Here is a 22,626-nt window from a genome sequence, read left to right on the forward strand (position 1 = left end):
TGGTTCCCGGACCTTCTGCAACTCCTAACGGAGCTACCAAGAGAACTCCCTCCACGGCAGAATCTGCTCAAGCAACCACATGCCAACATCTTCCACAAAGCCGTAGCTTCGCTACGACTTCACGCCTGGAAACTATCCAGCATTTCCTCTCTGAGAGATGATTTTCGCAGCAAGTTGCTGTCAGGATGTCTGGACATCTGCAAAAGTCATCCGCAGCAGTCTACCAGGCAAAGTGGAAAGTCTTCTGTGGTTGGTGTCATGGAAGGGGTATCTCTCCACTCAATGCCACTATTCCAACAATAGCGGAGTTTCTCATGTATTTGCGGGAAGAAATGCGCCTTTCAGTCTCGGCAGTGAAAGGCTATTGCTCAGCCTTAAGTCTAGCTTTCAGGCTGAAAGGAATGGACATTTCCTCATCGCTAGAACTTTCTCTACTCATACGTAATTATGAACTTACCTGCCCTCAGTCGGAAGTGAGACCTCCTCCATGGTACGTGGTTCGAGTTCTCAGGTCTCTTAAGAGACCTCCCTATGAACCATTACGCCAGGCATTAGATCGCCACCTAACCTGGAAGACGGTGTTCCTGCTAGCTTTGGCTTCGGCCAAGCGTGTTAGCGAACTTCATGGTCTCTCGTATGACATCGCTCATTCAAGGGGATGGGGGGAGGTAACGTTCAGCTTCGTCCCTGTAACAGATGACCCAGACCATCTCTTACTATGCCCAGTAAGGAGTTTGAGGCTATACCTCAAAAGAACAGCTGCAGTCCGTCCTCATTTGCCAGCATTATTCATCAGCACAGGGAGGACTAAGAGGAGGGTCACCAAGATCACCATCTCTGCATGGATTCGTAGGGTCATTCATCTGGCCTTGAATCCAGATCCTCCTCCGTCATGTCGCCCTAGAGCACATGATGTCAGGGGCATAGCTACGTCCCTGGCCTTCAAAAGAAATTTCTCTGTGAAGCAGGTCCTTCAAGCAGGGGTGTGGAAGCGTCAGACAACGTTCACAGCCCACTACCTGCAAGACGTGACCCACAGGAGGCTCGATACGTTTTCTATCGGCCCTGTGGTGGCTGCACAACAGCTGGTTTAAAACCTCAAGCTCCTTATTGGACAAGTAGCAGAAGGTTGAGGGCATTGTTACCCAGTTTTAGTCTGCATGAATGAAAAGGTTTGACTGGCCCTTATTCTTTTCTTCATCATCCCCTCTCTTGGGGAAAGCAGCATCCTGGGTTCTCTGTACTGTATAGCTGACCTCAAACCACTGCAGGTAAACCATGCTCCCTTGTGTTCCTAGTATTAAGTTAATACTGTTACATCCCCATACCCTGACGAGGTGGTATTGGGAAAGTCCTAGTCTACAAGTTTCCATCTAAAGAACTTCAGAACAACTTCCTAGGACGAATCACACTTCTTCATACCTTCACACACAGCTTGCGTAGGCCGCAATCCTTGCGTAGGCCGCAATCCTTGCGTAGCAAGGTTCTAGCGAGGTGCAGGGACTCCTTATTTCTTGGGTGCTTACACACTCAAATAACGAGCCCCCGGGCAAAGCCAAAAGCCAGTACTGGCTGGGACGTCCACCCTTCCTAATGGGTGAGTTACCCCTATTAAATGCGTGGTTTGTATTCCAGTTACGGAACAATGACAAATTCGTAGATAATTTGTATTTTTCCTAACTATACAAACCTTAGCTATTTAACCAAACTTGCCCGTCAGCCCTATCTCCCTTGAAGTCCTACCTCCAAGCAAAGTGAGTTCAAGCACAGGTGTGTGTGTGTGTGGGGGGGGGGGTCAAGCTACCCTCCCCTACCCCGTTAACTAGCGGTGTGGGTAGTAAACCCTCGTTAAATTTTAATGGCTCGTCATTTCAGCTACGTCAAAAGTAATACCCCTATTAAATAGCTAAGGTTTGTATAGTTAGGAGAAATACAAATTATCTACGAATTTGTCATATTCGTACGTTTAACTGTTCTTGGAACTGAACTACTGTACGGAAATTGCACAACCCTCAGATGAGATTTTTTATATTCTTGCAGCCTACATAGGAAAGACAGAATTTTACAAGCCCTAAGTCCCAAATATGGAAAGAAGCCCAGGATGGAAAAAGATGTAAAGCAGTCAAGAATAAACTGTAAAAGAGAAATAACAAAGTAATGATAATAACACACTGAATGTGACTACTGTATATACAGAGGAGAGTAAAGTACTGGTGATTTTAAAATGAAGATCAAATATGATGAGAAAAAAATTGACTGAAAATTGTGCTTGATTGTACCTTCCGGTAAGAGAATTCCAACTCTAGACAGTGAAGTCATGTTACAGAGGTTTTTGTACTATCCAGGACTAGAGCACATTGGTTTTATTTAAGAGACTCCGCCTAGAAGAAATGCTTACCATACCTTTACCCTAACAATGTGAACAAACAGCCATTGAAAAATTTCCGTAGCTACCCACTTTGTAGTATGCTCAGTGCTGTGAGATATGCGAGAAAAGAGGAGAATGTGAAATGGATATGACGAACTGTCATGTGTACGAGTAAGCAAAAAAACAAAAAGCCATATCTCAAGAACGATCCAACATTAAATTGTCTGATGAATTCTAAAGTATCCTTTAACAGCAGTTTTTACAAACATTCAACTATCGATCCCCTCATCCTTCTCACATATCCCCTACTGCAGTTCCCTTTCCAATGCAGTGAACTATACTCAATTTTTTTTAATGAGGCGCATTTGCACCGGCTCGCAGCGGTGACCAGTTAGCTCGCAAAAGTTTCCTGCTATCTGATTGGTTAGAATTATCTTGTCCAACCAATCAGCGATCAGGAAACTTTTCTGAGCGAAAACGGCACCCCTGCGAGTCGGTGCAAATCTGCCTCACTAAAAAGAATTGACTATAGTCGGGTACACGACACTAAACTGTAGGTGTGCAGTTATAGATGACAATGGAGGATGATCTGATTTAGACTGAAATTCAGAATGAAAGGCTAAGGCAAGCTGGGACTCCATTACTTTAACACTCCTGTCTTTCAAAGCCAGTGCAGTGTTTTGTTGATAAGGGAGCTGATGCTATAAAGCCTTCCTTTACAGTCGGAGATCATTTTAAATCTGCACAAGCCTGAGGGAGAAGATATGCCAGGTGATGTCCTTGCATTATCCAATTTGTATTGATAATGCTGTGTTGTTTTGAAAGTTGGTGATGGTTTGCCATCTTTGTGATAACATCAGTAACCGTAGTTATATCTCACGAAGTTGGAAGTTAATTCTTCAATATATTATAGCAGGTAGTTACTGTAAAAAGAGTGCTATCAATCACTTTGGTTGCTGTTTCATGCACATCTTGAGGCCCGTTTAAGCATACTATCCGTCATCCCATTACTTAATACGAGGTTTAGCCCCAACTAACTATCAGTGTAACGGTTTTACCTTTAGCAAATCCTCTTCTAAAGTAAAATAACTTGTCTGAAGTTGAGTCTGTATCTGAAAAGTAAACAGTGAAAGACAGTGCCCTGTTCTGGTTTCTTTAGTTGACAAGGATTCAATTCAAGTTCTACATACAGTATGTGGAATTAGGAGGACTACATTTTTGCAGAACCAATTTGAGCAGTATTTGCTTCACATACTAGTAGCAGGCTGATCAGGGTTTTCCCAAACTAAAACCAAAGACTGACCCCTAAAATTAAAGTATATACATGACTCATTATGTATTCCAACTTTCCTCTATGTCCCTACTGAAGCCACTGAACATTTTCATATTTCCTGTTTGTAGTAAATTATGGCCTTCACTTGAAAAGATTGGAGATTCTGGAAAAAATGGGATGCACAAGTACAGAAACCAAAAGCCAACTATGCTGGCTTGATCATGTAGTACATATGTCTGAAGAATAACTCCAATTACCAATTTTCATGCTGCCAACTATAAACACAACCATCAAAGACTTGGCAACCCTAATAAATTTATAGTTAACTAAAAAAAACCGCCTCCGTAGACCTGGAACCCACAAGAGATGTAAAGACCAAGCCAAGTCAACCTTAAAGAAATTCAAAATTCCACCAGCTAAACTGGAAACCCTTGGTATACTGTGTAGGCTATGGAATGAGTGTTAACAAATGGGTAGTCCTGCAGCCAGTCTCATTTTAAAAAGACAGCAGTGATATGCCAGACAAAGGACAAGCAAACAACAGATCCACATTGAATGTCTTCAACATGTGGCAAGGTATGCATTAACTGCACCACGTCTGAAAACTTATCATACTACATACATAATCCACTAAAAAACTTTAAATGTTGTTATTGGCCTTGATGAACTGCTATTATGTTAGGCTACCACTGTACACAGTAGATTGTAGATGTAAAGGTTATATTCACTGACCAATTTACTTAACCATTACAGCTAAATCATTGTGCTTCCCCTTAAAGCTGGTCACATTATTTCCTACTAGATTTTGGAGGTTACTCAGTGTTACTCTTGATATGAATGATTAAGTTGTAACTGAAGATCAGACTCGTTAGTTGCATGATTGACTTACTCCTAACATTTCCTTGTTTACATCATTCAGTCATGCATTGCTTGTGTGTTGTTCACCCTTAGAAAAGTTTATAGCTTTTTGCACCTGTTGAACACTTTACATTCACCCTGATAAGAATTGACGAAGAAGCTGTTGCCCTATTACATACTTAAAATAACCATCACTTCAAGATGGTCACTAAGAAAGGTATTTGAAACCTTTTCTCTCTTACTATCTCAATATTATAAAACAACCAAAATGCCATTTTCTACCACAACCTCTGTGGCATGAACCTTAAGTATCGTCTATTTGTTCTTATGCGAATACAAATCTTTGTCTTTTAGTAGGGGTAAGATTCTGGCAAAAACTGATCACGGCTAATGAAGAATTATCAAGATTCTAGCAACCGGCAGCCAATACAGGTCTGACACAGGGCTGCCGTTTCGTGGAATTTTGTCTGCTACTGTAGAAATATTGTGACATCTGGCAACTGACTGTAAAATTTTTTTCTACATCCACAGTCCTTCCCTTGAAGCATGAATCAGTGCATGAATAGGAAGAAAAATATGAAAAAATTATGGTAAAATATGTTGATTTATGTAAATTCATCAAAATAATGCTAAATACTTGAAATCAGTGTAACTTTAGGTTTTAATATGATGTGGATAATTCCACGTCATGTAGAATAAAAATCTACATTTGAAATAAAGCTTATTTCACCAATCATGATGGGATAGAAAACGGAGGGAAATTTGACGTCACCAGCAGCTACGAATTTATGGCAGCTCTGTGTGATGGCAACACTCAGTATTCCACAGTGTTGTGTAGAAAAACGGCAGCGCTGGTCTGACAGCGGTCAGAGACTCCATTATGATTCCAGCAATTCAGCTGCATAGACATGTTCTCGGTGCTCTCCAACTGCCCTGAAGTTTTTCACATATATCTCATTTCAATCTTCTTCGTTGTCTGCATCTTTTCCCACTTTTAGGTGGGGTCGATGTTTCTGGCCAGCGTTCTCCATCTACCTCACTTCAATAGGAGTGTGAACCAACTTTGTCATAGTAAATGACCACACTGTCTTCAACTTCGAGACACTATTTTGCTAAGGAGTCTCCATTTACAATAAGGAGTTGACATTGGATCTTTTTCATCAAGTAGTCATCTGTTATAAAACCACCCTTTCCCAATTGCAGATATCATCTACTACATTGAGCATCTCTGTAAAACCAATGGAAAACCATAGTGATGGCTCTCCTTCAAAAGAAATACATCAGTGTTTCCCAGTCTAATGAAGGCCACATGCAATTCTCTGAAATACCTAGCCTTCATTTTGTAATCTTTGCTGTTATAAGCAGCCGTTGAAATTCCTAAATTATCCTCAGAAATTAAGCCACCTCTAAATAAAATTCAGTGGGTTTGAAATTGCTAAAACACAGGCCAATGTTTTTCAATAGGTCGCTGATAAACATGACCACTTGGATACACCTTAGATTTTAGTCGCATGTTTAAATTGATAAAGATCTCATCTCAACACCTAGGATAAAATTTCCATACAGGATCCTTTTGTTCTGTGAAAATATACTCAACTAGTCAATGACTTCTTGTGAATTTTTTTGTGTTGATGCATACCCATTATAACATTAGGTTAGTCACCATTTGTATGAGCGTTGGTATGCTGCACACTTGCTAATAAGTTTCAAGATAGTTTTAAGCTAGATAAACACATTTGCTATGGAGTTCCTATCCTTGTCAGTGAACTGCAAAATTTTTTTTGGAGGAGCCAGTTTATAGTAAAATTGGTCAACCATATCATGCTAAAGACACCTATAAAACATTGTTTTTTGTAAAAAAAAAAAAAAAAAAAAAAAAAAAACTTTAAAATATAGGCAATTGTATTTAGAGAATAAATTGTGGCCATCATTCACAGCTATCACTTAGAAATCAAACTGACAAAAGTGCCATTTTCAATACGTCACTTGCTTCTGAAAATTGTCATCATAATGAAAAAATTAACTTATTATTACAAAATCCTTGAAAATAATGTTGAGAAAAAAGTAGAACTTTTGGATGTTGGATAAATTACTAGCCATAATACAACTTACTTGTTAAATCACAAATATTGAAAGCACAGTGACAGTGATTAAGGAAAAGACACAAAGCACTAAGCACTAATAGGGTATTCGAGTGTGGATGTGAAAGTCGTGATTGTTGAAGAGAGGAGGGGATGCCTCTTCTTAACACGATGATCGGAAGATTAGTGAAGCCTAGTACGTAAGTAAGCGGCATTACACAGCCATGCAGTGAGGTTGCCCGGCAACCTATTATAATGCAACCAAATGCGGTTTTCTTTTTGGATTGTCTGGTCGTAGAAAACGAAACGAGAAGTAACCCATTTAAATGATGTTTATATCTGCTTAGGAGTAAATAGTTTTTGTCTGAAAACTAGTTCTTTCTTCATAATTCCTGTGTCACACATGGAAATATTTATATGGTACTGTACAAGGAAAAGGTACATGGCTTTCTTAATTTAAAAAAAAATGCATCACATTCAATGTCATACAGTATATAACATCAGTAGTGGGGTTATAACCAACTCTTTAATATACAGTGGTGTATAATTCTTTATATGGGTCAAAAAATTGCCTCTCCGGTAACATACACAAAAGTTATTTTAATTTCCATCAATCACACCCCTCTTCACTTATGAGCAGAATTTATTTCACAACAGATTCAAGTATCTACTGTATTGACATTTTATATGCTGTGGGGAGCACAACAGAGGACAGGATAATTACAATTTCCAAATACACCGTTTACGGTATTAAGGATTTCACAAGCTTCAAATGGATAAGAAATAAAGATAAGAATTAAAGTTTATTTTGTTTAAACATACACCTGATAACATTAAGAACTTTAATCCATTGCACTACTCTGAATAATTCTAAATTACATATTGGGATCATCAATGGAGCAAATATAAAATTATAACTCTCTTTACCAAAAATTATGCTTTCTTCCAAGTCAAAAAAGCAGCAACTGTACTACTGTACACAAATGGAAAAGAAATATGAATTGCCCACAGCAAGCATTAAACCACTAATTTAAAGACAAAATAAGCACTCAAATTTAATTCTTTTGAAAGAAACCAAAAATTCAATCATTTTAAAAGTCTAGCTATATAGATACAGATAAGACACACTGTGTCCTTTATAAATCAAATTGTAAAAAGAAACATATTGCCAAGTATAGTAAGGTACAAGATGCAGCACAACTGGTAACCAAAAGATCTGCTTTTAATAATTAACAATCAATAAGAAACCTTAATGTCTTGCATCTAACAATGGTGTACAGTACTTGTTACTAAATAGAAAGTTTGTACATATAATCAACCACTATACCCAATGCCAATGGATGGTGGTTACTTGAATAAATCAGAGCTTAAACTTATAGATTAGGTTAACTTATGCCTAGTATCATAATTTACATATTTACAAAACCCTCGACTTAACACTCCAACACGCTGAAAATTACATAAATAAAAAGATATACTGTATCACCAAATGACCCTTCTCTGCTGTAATTAATTCTCAGGCATTACAAATTCGTACTGTGCTGTAGGCTTCAATAATATCTATCGATCTATCTACAATTAAATCACAGGATCTAATAATCGTCTTCCTTTGACTCTATTTCATCGCTTAATGGATTTTCTTAATTGAAGTAGACAAACATTTGCACACATTATGTAAATTTCTTTAATCACTCTCCGATTCAGACTCTGATTCAGCTTCTCTTACCCTCAGTGGGACTTTGTATTCCTGATCACAACCCATGTACGCATCACTCATGAAATACAGCCTATACTCGTATGCGCCTTCGCTTGGGGCCACAAAGTCCAACTTTACCTTCGCCTTCTGTTGTAGAGTAAGACGTTTAATGGAAATAAGGGAATTAGCTTTGGGGTCACCAATGATGACCCACCAACCCTCCTCTCGCTTGTGTGGGAAGAGAGGTGCTATTACAGGACCCGGTTCGTCTTCTCTCTCAAGTACTACTTCAACGTTCACCATGGAACCACTACTGATGGAATCTGCATCAACAACCTCATAGTCGAGATTAATACTTGGGTACCGGTTACAAAAACGAGCGACGTCCGTCATCTGAGCATCTGTCAACTGGAGCAGACGATTGCGATCATCATCTTCCAGCTCTAAAATATCAAACACTGATGTTACATCCTTTGCCTCGCAACGTTCGATCATGTCACCTGTAAAGAATGGTAGCTGTTTTAGGTATGAATCTTTAGACCACATAGCTTGAGTAACCATTTGTGCCAGAGTCATAGCAGATAATGCAGGAGCTAGCCAACCATTGGAAGAGAGCACATCAACACATGCTTGAATCAGCCTCAAAGCACGGCCCAACACTAATTCAGTGTCCTGCTGCAATTCAGCACTGAGTGTCAGTCGAGAAAGATGGGCCTGAAGTAGAAGATTTGTCTTGATGTGTGGATCTGTTGTTTTACCTTCAGGTTTGTTAGGCACTTTCTGTCCCAAACGCCTTAACGTGTCTTCCTCCCCGTGACGGATGGGAACGTTTTCATATTCGGCAGCGCTTGAGATGATTTCAAGTAGGCCTCTTATCTTTGTCTTACTGTTTAGTGATTTGTTGAACAGCTCAATAGTTGTATAATTGATGTAATAGTAGGAAGCAATGATACCCAAGTTAAGAGGGGCGGTGTCCATGTCATCTTCAATGGTGATACAACGAGATTCTTCCAAATCGTGCAGTGTATTTTCTACCAATTCAGACAGGTGATCGGATAAATGACGATGAGACACTCCCTGAAGGCCATAGTAATTGGGGTTCTGAGTCATACGCCTGTACAAGAAGGACCAAGTCACATAGTCAACAGCTTCTTGTTTGTTTTCAATTGTACGGGTGACAATCTCTGCATTGAAATGGTCATGGAGGGCATGATCAAGATGGCTCTCAATAGGCAATGGCTCATAAAGGAATTTCTTGAAATAGTCTTTCTTTGATGAGTGGCACATGAGGACACACTTGGCTTCGTCATCTTCATTTGGCCTGTTTGCACGGCCAACCATCTGCAAAGTATCTGTGATGGGATAATCTTCATAATTGTGTAACCTACCATTGTAACTCTGTGTGTCTGTAATAATAACTAAATGGGCTGGTGCAGTGATGGCCCAACATAAGGCCCGACTGACGACTACAACTTGTATGGCTTCTGCTTCAAACAAGCGCTCAACCATTCTGCGATCCCTTATGCTAAGACCTTCATGCAAGTAGCCAACACCTTGGCTAACTAACTCCCTTAACATCTCGTCACTTATTTGAGGAAGAAATTCTGCCATTTCTTCAGGATTAACTTGCAGAAACCGTTGGGGCTCCTTATCGGCAGCAGCAAATGTAAGAAGATCACTAGCAGTTATCATGCTCTGCTTTCGAGACGGAACAAACACCATGACAGGTTTGCGTGGACTATGCTTCAGGATAGCAGTATAGGCAGGTTTAGCCATGGCATAAATCCTTGAAGCATTATGGGGGTTGTTAAATCCTTGTATGTGTAATTCCAAAGGCAGAGGTCTAACATTAGGATGGAAATTGAATGTATAGTTGGATGAACATCCAAGCCACTGTGCAACATCTCTTGCATTTGCCAAAGATGAGCTAAGGGCCAAAATGCGAATGTGTCTACTGATTTTTGATGCGATGTAGCGGATACGTGAACAAACAACTTCCAGGGTCGGTCCATCTGACCCCCCCATCAACTGTAACTCATCAACAATGAATAAATTAATGTTCTGCACATTCTTTCTCTGTTTCCAACGACGTGATAATACATCCCACTTTTCTGCAGTACTAATGACTATGTTAGCTTTGTTAAGAAGCTTCAAATCTGCTCCAGTCTCACCTGTCAAAAGAACTACTCGTTTTTCCAAATTGCTGAATTTTTCTTGCCAGTGTTCATACATGCTCTCAACAATTTCATCCTTGGATGCAACATACACGCATCTGGCAGACTCATCTTGACTGAACATTCGGAGAATAGCAAACTCGGCACACAAAGTTTTCCCTGACCCAGTTGGTGCTGCAATAAAGACACTGTCATCTGAATTATATGTAGCATTGAATACTTGAGTCTGAATGGGGTTGAACTGCTGATTTCTGTTGAGCATTTTGTACAAAGATTCATACTGATGGTTCCTCAAAGCAGTGATAGGAAGTGGCTGTAAATCAAGAAGTTCAGTAGGTGGTGGATATTTCTCAGGGAGAATGAGATGACGGAAGGAGACTGGTAAAAGTGTTTCAGCCGACAACCATTTGTCCGAAGTGATACGAATGAAGTAGTGAGGATGTAAAGGCTCAAAAACTGGCACAAAGAACTTCACCACATGTTCATCCTCTGAAAATTTCTGCTTTAACAGGAAATACTCATGATGAAGGACGTTCTCTGCATCTACATCTTCGACCATAATCCAAAATGCCTCTGAGCGACCATGAACCTTTTCATCCCATTTGAAATCTGGTGTAATCGTTAGCTCCACTTTGAGCATTTGGCGAGTGATAGGCTGAATATGCGTTTCCAAGTCTAGTTTAGGTAGCTGGTGAATGTACTTGTGGATCATCTTTCCTCCTTTGGGCATTCGAATCAACTCTCCAATCTCGTTTGGGCCTAAATCATACAGTCGTTCCCATGGAATACTCTTCTTCTCCAACTTACGTATAGCTTCTTCTGGAATTTTCCTAAACTGGCGAAGTGGAGACATGGACTGCCACATTCGTTTGTCAACCATCTTGCACAAATTTAGGGTTTTGTCAGCCAGCTGAGCCCAGCCTCTGTGGAGGACAATCTCGAACATAGCTCGCATGAGTCGTCCAGCACTCTGAGTCACGTACACCATATCAGACATGAGGGCGAAACCATCTAACTTGAGCTGTGAAATATATGCCTGTAAGAGTATGTTAACCTTGGCGCTTGGCTCTTCAACGCTCTCTTTAATAGGAATAGGGACACGTTCCATCAGCTTCTTCAGCTCTAGCTTTTCTTCCTCTCGTACCATGATATTCTTGAACTCTGAACTCTGGGAGAAAACTCTGAATAGTTCAATTTCACTGAGGGTAGGTTTCAGTTGTTGATTATAAACACCCATTGTCTCACACGTAATGTAGAAGTAACTAGCTATACGGCCCAGTTCTGTTCCCTGGAAGTGCCCTGATTTCTTGTCATACTTTATCAAATTTCCTTTCTCTAACTTGAGAGCTGCTGAATGAATAAGATTTGCTCTATGCTGCTGTAAATATTTATCTGAATTTTCACCTGGAACAGCATATAAGTTTCCTGCGCGAATCATTCGTACGTAGAGGTACGTGTAACCTAACCAATTAACAGCATCGCGTATACTTTGTACAGAACCAAGGACGATTTCAGCATTCAGTAAATCGGGAAGTTTGGAAATCAGCTGTGATTCAATTGGTAACTGTTGATTCATTAAGGACAAGTAATACTGAAGCTCTGAATGATTTGTAATGAGAATACCTTCGCCTTTAGTGTCATACTGAGGCCTACCAGCTCGACCTAACATCTGAAGGATGTCTAAAGCACCCAACTCAACCCAACGTCCTTTGCTGGCATCATAAACCTGTGTTCCTTTGATCACGACAGTGTGAGCTGGAAGATTCACACCCCAAGCCAAGGTGGCAGTAGAGACCAAAACCTGAATGTGACGATCAGCAAACAGATCCTCCACCAAATTCCTATCGACCCTGTTCATTCCAGCATGGTGAATTGCAAAGCCATATGGCAATAACCCTTTTAGGTCATTATTTTTAACCTGGTCTGCTTCAGTTCGTAAGACTTCCGTTGAAGCAGATCCTTCGCGGAGGAAATTACCCAAAGTATCTTTTTCCAAGCACATGTCCAATATGGATTTGGCTGTCTTGCCAGTTTCTTTTCGTGAGTGAACAAAAATAAGTATCTGATTTTTTCCAGCATGTTCCATAACTTTCTCATATAGAATATCATTCATAACCTGATAACGTTTAATGGCTTTTTTCTCTGTGATACCAATGTACTGCTGAGCAAGAGGAACGGGTCGAAAACTGTTGTCGAAGAAAAACAGTCCAGTCTTCAAGTCAACTCTCAAAAATGCTGCAACATCCTCATAGTTTGGCAAAGTGGCCGATAAACCTATTAACCTCACAGCATCTCCTGTTGTCTCTGCGTTTCTAAGAGTCCTAGCTACAAGGGCTTCTAATACCGGTCCTCGTTCATCGTGAAGCAGATGAATCTCATCAAATATGATCAGTCTTACGAGTTGTGTGTAAGATCTCTCTCCACCTCGCCTAGTAATCACATCCCATTTCTCAGGTGTGCAAACAATAACTTGGGTCTCCATAATTTGTTCTCTGGTCAACTGGTGATCACCAGTCAATTCACCTACTTTAAGACCATAAGGTTCTAATCTCTTGGCAAAATTCTGTGTCATTTCTGTTACCAAAGACCTCATGGGTGCCACATATATAATTTTGAAAGCATCGCCATTAATAGTTCCATCTTGATTTGTATTTTTTCCAATTTCTCTTAAAATAGTCAGCAATGCAACATTAGTCTTACCTGCACCTGTTGGAGCACACAGCAACAAGTTTTCATCAGTGTCCATGGCAGCTTTGAATAATTTACTCTGAATACGATTGAGATTTTTGAATCCATCAAAAGCTGGCTGAGCATAAGCAGGAAGATTTGCAATAGGCACCAAAGTCTCATCCGGAGCAAAAGGTTTAGGCTTTAGGGCTGGAACATGGATCTCATCATAGCCTTTTTTCATCTGCCTTGTTGAACCTTCTGGAAGGTGGCATTTTTTGTTGGAGTTATAATGAGAACCAGTTGTAAAAATAAGGCTCTCCAGATCAACATACTCTCTGTGTCCCGGTACTTGCCCAGACCTGTCATCTACTTCCATTGCCTCCGTGTTTATTCGCCTTGGTCGTGAGCCACCAAGTTCTTCCCCACCTTCTGATACCTCCATCGCTTCTTCCTCATTCTCTAACTGAGCAAGAATTCGTCTCAAATTTGGCTCAGCCATCATTACTCTCCTTACATCTTCCTTTTCTGTGTCGGACTGGGCTGATGCTAACAGAGTACAATGAAGAACCATTTGTCGGTTTTTGTTTAGAACTTTAATGAACTCAAATTTATCATAACCTAAGTTGAGTACAAGTTTGTTTTCACATTCTCGATCATCTTTGGCCGTCTTCAAAATTTCCAACACATCACTTGATTTTGTTTGAGCCTGGATTGGATCATTGTAAAATCTATTCAGCTCCCTCTGTAACCAATGTGCCCCAATATCATGAGGAATAAGCGTTCTTTCCTTTTTGGTACCAGCCTGATCACCCCCGGTCAAGTTTTCGGCATGAATAGCATGAGATCCAACATTAGACTCCTCGTTTTCAAGCTCCTCTTCCTCCTCTTCACGAACCTCCCCAGCTACTTCATCTTCTCCTTCTTCGTCAGAGTCTTCAAACTGTACATTTACTCCGTGGGTCTCGTCCAACACTGCCTCACTGTCAACTGCTTTTGTTTCGTGACCAAAATCTGTTATTTTTTTACCTAAATTAACAAGCACTGCAAATCTCTCTTCTGCCAGGGACCCTAAAAGCTCCTCCGTTTCTTTTTTCCTCTCCTTATCCTTAAGCTTATCATTTTTAAGAACAGACAAAACTTCATCTGCTGCACCACACAATACATCACGAGGCTGATCCCCTAAAGCTTCCTGTATGAATGATAATATTACCTCATATGTCTGATGTGTCTCGGTACTTTTGGGGCGGTAAAATATGTCGGCCATCTGATCTATCTCCAAGATTGAAAGAGTCTTAACTGATATGGCTGGAGCATCTTCTTGTTTTTGTTTCTTGGATTTTCGCTGCTCTTCTCTTGGCTGTTGTGGTCTTGTCCTTTGATAGCGATCTCCCATCCGCGTTCCTTCCAGCTTCCCCGTAAGGGACATGACTTCGCCGGTGGCTTCATCTTTGCTTCTCCTTTCAATAAGGCGAACATCAGCTTGTAACACAAGGTTGGAATTCTGTGGAGAAAAATTATACATCAGTCCTGTCCTTGGTTAAAATTTACAAGTACAATACATGCACTGTTATTTAAAGCATACCCTGTATATTGATTATTTCTTTAAATAATTACAGCTTTCTGACAGCTTAATATAACATAGCAACAATAATAAAAAGTACAGTATATATTACCAATGTACTGTATTTCTGTTTGCCACAATGACCTGACAGCTTTTCAATTTCTTTACAAATTTTGGATACGTTTATCATTGTAAGACTTGAACCTACTCACTCGAGGTTGGAGGAAGGCTGACCAAACCTTGTGTGTTGTTTTTATTTTAAATGCCACCTCAATAAAGAAAGGTTTTTCATTTACCCCCTCTCAGTTTGCAGTGATACATTTACTTATTCATGAAAAATGGTAGACTAGCATACATTGCCAATCCTCCGAAAACTACACTACTAACCAAGTCAATCTTGGATTGCCTACAATCATAAATATACGATGACCAATGATCATACATAGGCTAACTAACAATTATGAAATATACCCGAGAACAAATCATCAATACTGTATTTACGGTAGTATCCTACAATTTTAGGAATTTTGAAAACTAAAATCAAAATATAAAATAACTTATAGTAGTAAATTAGTAAAAGAAATATGTAATAACTAAAATTCAATGAAAGAATGGAAAGCATGAGAGCATTGCCAACCCAGTTGGCCCACAACAGCTGATCAGAATTCTTGTGTATATGTGATGTCAAAGAAAAACCTATGAAAAGACTTTTGACACTGTAAATGTAAGTTGATATTTTAATTTGTTCTTACAGAGATGATCCCAGCAAAGCTGGAACTTCGCTGATAAAATTTATATTGAGGAGTCGGAAGTTACTGGTGGGTGGGGGGGGGGGGGCTTGCCCCCCACGAGCACTCTGAGTAGCCACTTTGACTTCAGCCGTCAAGCAGTACAGATGTACTCTCAGTGTTTGTAATTCAACTGCTTTAATTTTCTTTTTTGCTTTGTAGTGTTTGGTTGCTGTTTTCTGTGGAATGAAGAAACAACGCGTAGTCATGTAGTCCTGTCCTGGTGTCCCTGGCTTTATGTCCAGCACCTATATGTGCAGTATCAATGCTGATCCTCATTACCTGTGCCCTTCTTGCAAGGGCATGACTTTGCAGTCATCCCCTGGCTATGAGTGTAATGAATTGCCATCACTACAGTGGATGTAATACGGCAAGAAGTCAAAGCAAGACTCTTCATCTTCGGGGTAGTCTTCGAAGCCAAAGAAATCCACTGGAGCTCTTCTTTTGTCCTCAGGTATTCTACTTTCCAACCCTTCTCCGTCTCCCTCTGCCGGAGGGATAGCAAAGAAGGATGACAATACAGAACCTCATTTATTCAGGGCTCCAAGCTAGCACTTGAAGCAGTCGACAGTGTCAACGCTCCAATATCTGGAAGAAGTAATTTTCTCCAAGCAAGACACTATAATATTAAAGATTTTGCACTCAGTCCTCTCTCGGCACAGAAGGTTTTATGTACCTGAGGACGTCATCCCGTCCTCTCTGTCAACTGATGCATGGTTATGACGCTAACCCCAGCGACATAAGTGAAGACTCTGTTAGAACCTACCATCATCTCAGCTCCCGAGTCTACCAACATTGAAACCTCTGGTAACTTACTGGTTGGCAGCAGTGGTATCTTTTGCTTCCTCTTAGGACCTTTCAAGGACAGAACAAGAATGATTTTACCAACTGGGTTCTCTCAGGGGCAAAAGTAGTCACCTTCTTGGCTTACCAGTCAGCCAACAGTGGACCAACTGGGTCCTGAAATGTGGTGGCAGAAAAGTTTAGGAGACAGTTCCAGCAGCAAAAGGGTCTGGCCTTGATAAATGCCTCCATAAAACAAAGCCCAACCCTCTTCCCAGAACTCTCTTTTCCACAAAGGCATAAAGATGCCAAAACAGGTAGAAAAATCACCAATTCCAATAAAGTCAGCTTTGAAGAAACCATCGTTGACTTCTAGAGCTAAATCGGCCCTTCCTCCTTGCGTAGGGTGCCTGACCGTCACATTAGTCACTCCGGGGTCACCAATGTGACGGGCCGAGAGAGGCTGTGACTAAGAAGGCAGGATGAAAGCAACTGAGTAACTTTATTACAGAACATCTGTTTATATATACATAAACTCCAGGCAAAAAGGACATAAAAACATTACAGGCAATTTCATGTTCAACCAACAACCGGTGCTGTTAACAGTTAACGGTGAGAAAAACAGACATGTTATTTCAGGTCCTTATCAGTGCGAGGGGAGAGCGAAGATACAAAGCATAATATATACAATAAAAAGAAATGTCATTACTATGTACAATCGTGTGACACACGGTTGGTACAACTACCTCCCAACTTAACCCTTTTACCCCAAGGCTATTTGGAACTTTCCAACCCTTAACCCCCAGGGGTTTTCTTTTTTTCAAGCACATTTTGCAATATATATTTTACAAATTGCTCTAACAGCCTTAATATGTTATTTTTATTAGTAAAATAAATTTTTGAATATACTTACCCGATAATCATGTAGCTGTCAACTCCGTTGCCCGACAGAATTCTATGGAGGGATACGCCAGCTATCACAATACTAGAAGGGGGTGTATTTACCAGCGCCACCTGTGGCCAGGTACTCAAGTACTTCTTGTTGACACCTCCTCAATTATTCCTCGGTCCACTGGTTCTCTATGGGGAGGAAGGGAGGGTCGATTAAATCATGATTATCGGGTAAGTATATTCAAAAATTTATTTTACTAATAAAAATAACATTTTTCAATATTAAACTTACCCGATAATCATGTAGCTGATTCACACCCAGGGGGGTGGGTGAAAAACCAGTGTACAAGACTAAAGGATAGCTAAGTATCCCGTATTTCATATAATCAGTTATCCACAATAACAATGAAATAATAAGTACCTGGTAAGGAAGTCGACTTGAACCGTTACTCTGCCTTTAATTAGATCGTCTTCCTTACTGAGCGCAGCGTTCCTCTTGGGAGGCTGAATCAACTCAAAGGTGCTAAAGTATACAGGGCTGCAACCCATACTAAAGGACCTCATCACAACCTTTAACCTCGGCGCTTCTCAAGAAAGAATTGACCACCCGCCAAATCAACAAGGATGTGGAAGGCTTCTTAGCCGACCGTACAACCCATAAAAAGTATTCAAGAGAAAGGTTAAAAGGTTATGGGATTATGGGAATGTAGTGGCTGAGCCCTCGCCTACTACTGCATTCGTTGCTACGAATGGTCCCAGGGTGTAGCAGTACTCGTAAAGAGACTGGACATCTTTGAGATAGAATGATGCGAACACTGACTTGCTTCTCCAATAGGTTGCATCCATAACACTCTGCAGAGAATGGTTCTGTTTGAAGGCCACTGAAGTAGCCACAGCTCCCACTTCATGTGTCCTTACCTTCAGCAAAGCAAGGTCTTCTTCCTTCAGATGAGAATGTGTTTCTCTAATCAGAAGCCTGAATAGTAAGAAACTGAGTTCTTAGAACTTGGAAAAGAAGGTTTCTTGATAGCACACTATAAGGCTTCTGATTGTCCTTGTAAAGGTTAAGACCTTTTTAGATAGTACCTAAGAGCTCTAACTGGGCAAAGTACTCTCTTCAGATCATTCCCCACCAAGTTGGACAGGCTTGGGATCTCGAACGACTTAGGCCAAGGACGTGAAGGAAGCTCGTTTAGCAAAAACCGAGCTGCAAGGAACATGTAGCCGTTTCAGATGTGAAAACAATGATCCTGCTGAAGGCGTGGATCTCACTTACTCTTTTAGCTGTTGTCAAGCACACGAGGAAAAGAGTTTTTAATGTGAGGTCCTAAAAAGAGGCTGATTGGAGAGGTTCAAATCTAGATGACATAAGGAACCTTAGGACCACGTCTAGATTCCAGCCTGGAGTGGACAACCGACGTTCCTTTGAGGTCTCAAAAGACCTAGGGAGGTCCTGTAGATCTTTGTTGGTGGAAAGATCCAAGCCTCTGTGGCGGAAAACCGCTGCCAACATACTTCTGTAACCCTTGATCGTAGGAGCTGAAAGGGATCTTACTTTCCTTAGATATAACAGGAAGTCAGCAATCTGGGTTACAGTGGTACTGGTTGAGGAAACTGCATTGGTCTTGTACCAGCTACGGAAGACTTCCCCTTGAGACTGATAGATTCTGAGAGTGGATGTTCTCCTTGCTTTGGCAATCGCTCTGGCTGCCTCCTTCGAAAAGCCCCTAGCTCTTGAGAGTCTTTCGAAAGTCTGAAGGCAGTCAGACGAAGAGCGTGGAGGATTGGGTGTACCTTCTTTACGTGAGGTAGACTTAGAAGGTTCACTCCTAGAGGAAGAGTCCTGGGAATGTCGACCAGCCATTGCAGTACCTCTAAGAACCATTCTCTCGCGGACCAGAGCGGAGTCAACCAACGTCAGCCGTGTCCCTTTGTGAGAGGAGAACTTCTGAAGTACCCTGTTGACAATCTTGAACGGCGGGAATGCATACAGGTCGAGATGGAACCAATCCAGCAGAAAAGCATCCACGTGAACTGCTGCTGGGTCTGGAATCGGAGAACAATACAACAGGAGTCTAGGTTATCGAGGTAGTGAACAGATCTATGGTCGGCTGACCCCACAGGGCCCAAAGTCTGTTGCAAACATTCTTGAGAAGGGTCCACTCTGTGGGGATGACCTGACCCTTCCGTCTGAGGTGATCTGCCATGACATTCATACCGCCCTGAATGAACCTCGTTACCAGTTAGCTTTCGATCTTAAGACCAGATGAGTAGGTCCCTTGCGATCTAGAACAACTTCCACGAAAGAGTCCCTCCCTGCTTGAAGATGTAAGCCAGGGCTGTGGTGTTGTCAGAGTCCACCTCCACCACTTTGTTAAGCTGGAGGGACTTGAAGTTTATCAAGGCCAGAATAACTGCCAACAACTTCTTGCAAATGATGTGAAGTGTCCTTTGCTCCTGATTCCATGTTCCCGAGCATTCTTGTCCGTCCAAAGTCGCACCCCAGCCCGTGTCTGATGCGTCCGAGAGGAGACGGCGGTCGTGTTTCTGAACAGCCAAAGGTAGACTTCCTTGAGAAGAAAGCTGTTCTTACACCACGCGAGAGAAGACCTCCTCTCTTCGGAAACAGGAACTGAGACCGTCTCTAGCGTCATGTCCTTTATCCAGTGAGCAGCTAGATGATACTGAAGGGGGGGGAGGTGGAGTCTCCCTAACACGATGAACAGGGCCAGCGATGAAAGTGTCCCTGTTAGACTCATCCACTACCTGACTGAGCATCGGTTCCTTCTCAGCATGCTCTGGATGCATTCTAGGGCTTGGAAGATCCTTGGGGCCGACGGAAAAGTCCGAAAAGCTCGACTCTGAAGATCCATACCCAAGGAGACAATGGTCTGGGATGGAACGAGCTGAGACTCCTCAAAATTGACCAGGAGGCCCAGTTCCTTGGTCAGATCCATAGTCCATTTGAAAATCTCCAGACAGCGACGACTTGTGGGAGCTCTTAAAAGCCAGTCGTCTGACGGAGCCGGACACAAGATCATGATACTGCTGCACAGTCTGTGAACTGTCAATCATGGGCAAGCGAGGAAGTACAGTGACAACCCGAATCTGTCTAGACTGTCTGGGTCGTACAGACAACTCCTTATCGGGTTGCTGAGGTTGCCGCACTGCGTCACAACAAGTCACTTCTGTTGGTTGTTGAACGTCTTCCCCGTGACACATTGACTCCGTAAACAAAAAATCCTCTAACAAGGACTAAGCTTGGACTGCATGTCATGCAACACAGCTCAAGGTCTACGGGAGCAGGTGTGGTAACAGACGGGATTAGCGACTGAAGTGGAACCATTACCTTCCCTGGAAGCATGTTATGCTTAAATAAAAGTCCATAAGAGGTTATGCAGCTAAAGGCTCCCTCCAAATGACAGAGTCCTCAAGGGAATATCAGAAGGAGGGAGAAAAGAACTTTCTCATCTACAGGGACCATATCCTAGAAAAGCTAAGTTCTCTCAGTGAGGGTTCACTGGTGCAAAAGCAGCAGACTAGAAGGCAACGTTATGAAACTGCTTGACAGTCTAGTGAGTTGGCAACAACCAAAGATGTGTGACTGAGAAGCATGCGGTAAGGTATGCAGAGCATGATGTATGCAGAGTATGCTGTATGCAGAGCATGCTGTATGTAGAGCATGTTGTATGCAGAGCATGCTGAATGCAGAGCATGCTGTATGCAGAGCATGTTGTATGCAGAGCATGCTGAATGCAGAGCATGCTGTATGCAGAGCATGTTGTATGCAGAGCATGCTGTATGCAGAGCATGCTGTATGCAGAGCATGTAGTAAGCAGAGCCTGCTGTAAGCAGAGCCTGCTGTAAGGAAAGCAGAGCGTGTGCATGGCGTTTAACATTTCTCAGAAAATCCATGACCAGTGCTAGAGTGCTTTATGCATGCTTGCATGGGGTTTTAATATCAACATAATATTTACCTTACATTCATAACTCATGATTCATATTTTTGCCATATTTTGCGATCTTGTTAAAAATATATTGCAAGGAATACAAATATATTTTTATAAGTAATACAAATAACCTCCATTATCATATGGTTTGAAAATGGAGGTAAGGTATGCTGAACAGCAGAGTCAGAACGAGCTGGAACAACAATAGTTGTGGTTTCCTCTTCAAGACTCTGTTGAGGGAACACCTGAGGCTCAGTCTGCAAAGGCTGAATAAAAGACAAGCAGAAGGAAGGCGCATGGGTGGAGGAGGCTGACTCCTAGCATGAGTGGTTGAACCCAAGGGTTGCGCTTGCTGAGCGGTTGGCGGAAGCGGAGTAGCAAGTTCCAGTTCCTGTGGTGTGAGCGGAGCGCGATGAGGAAGAGGCTGCGCAGAACAAGGTAAATGTCTCGCAAGCTGAGGCTCCTGAGGCGCAAGGCTAAGGTGTTGTGGTGCTTGCCTTGTGGAGGGTTGAGCTCGCTGCAGCGAGAGCTGAGGAGCTGACTCATGGACGGGAGAGGTTGTTGTACCTCAACCGAGTGTTGCATCACTGGTGGAGCAGCAAGTGGAGGCGGAGGAAGAGAGGTATAATCCTCCTGATCCCATTGTAAAGGTTGCCTTAAGGAAGGCGGAGGCTGAACACCACTGGGAACAGCAAACTCAGCACGTGGCTCAACATCGTACGCCTGGCAGGTGGTACTGCGATCAGGCGGAGCGAGCGTAGGCGGAGGGAGTGTAGGCGGAGGCGGAGGCGCAACACTCTCAGCCCGACACTCACGCATCAAGTCCGAAAGCTGTGCTTGCATGGACTGTAGTAGAGTCCACAACATCGTACGCCTGGCAGGTGGTACTGCGATCAGGCGGAGCGAGCGTAGGCGGAGGGAGTGTAGGCGGAGGCGCAACACTCTCAGCCCGACACTCACGCATCAAGACCGAAAGTTGTGACTGCATGGACTGCAGTAGAGTCAACTTGGGGTCGGCAGACACTAAGGTCTGCTGAGGTAAAGCCTTAACAGCAGAGATCTGTTGCGGCAGAACCTTACTCCTCTTAGGCGGAGTGCATTCAACTGATGACTGAGGAGAGTCAGAGCTAACCCAATGACTGCATCCGGGTTGTTGAACTTTAACTTCGTACGTCTGGCATAGGTCTGGACTTTACGTTTAAGAGGTCTTGAGACCTGAGACCAGCGTTACTCTGCCTTTATTTTCTCCCCTAAATCTCTTCTGCAGACGAGCAAAATAAGGGCTCAATCGTCTGCGGGTGGGAGTGACGGTCTCGGTAAGACACGCCCACAACCACCGAGGATACTTCTGTGCGCCGATCAAGGCCTGCTGAACCCTTATGCCCTTCGACATTGCTTCTCCCCTGGGCTTGGGAGCTTGCAAGAGGTCCCGGACTGGGAGGACGACTGGCGCGCACAGAAGTACCCTCACGCACAACACTGACATACTTTGCGCTAAACACTTATCACTTTGATTTCTGTTTGCACTTATAA

General features: G+C 42.2%; 1 protein-coding gene across 1 annotated transcript in view; it reads right to left on the reverse strand.

Annotated features, from left to right (window-relative positions):
* Positions 1-7,370: 7,370 nt before the first annotated feature.
* Brr2 (U5 small nuclear ribonucleoprotein l(3)72Ab) overlaps positions 7,371-22,626 on the reverse strand; it is a 31,525-nt gene continuing 16,269 nt past the window's right edge. The window contains exon 2 of the mRNA XM_068359925.1: positions 7,371-14,621. Coding sequence (XP_068216026.1) covers positions 8,265-14,621 — 6,357 coding nt within the window. The 3' untranslated portion in view covers positions 7,371-8,264. The remainder of the gene's footprint in view (positions 14,622-22,626) is intronic.

The sequence above is a fragment of the Palaemon carinicauda genome, chromosome 36 (genome assembly GCF_036898095.1).
Source record: "Palaemon carinicauda isolate YSFRI2023 chromosome 36, ASM3689809v2, whole genome shotgun sequence".
NCBI classification, from domain to species: domain Eukaryota; kingdom Metazoa; phylum Arthropoda; class Malacostraca; order Decapoda; family Palaemonidae; genus Palaemon; species Palaemon carinicauda.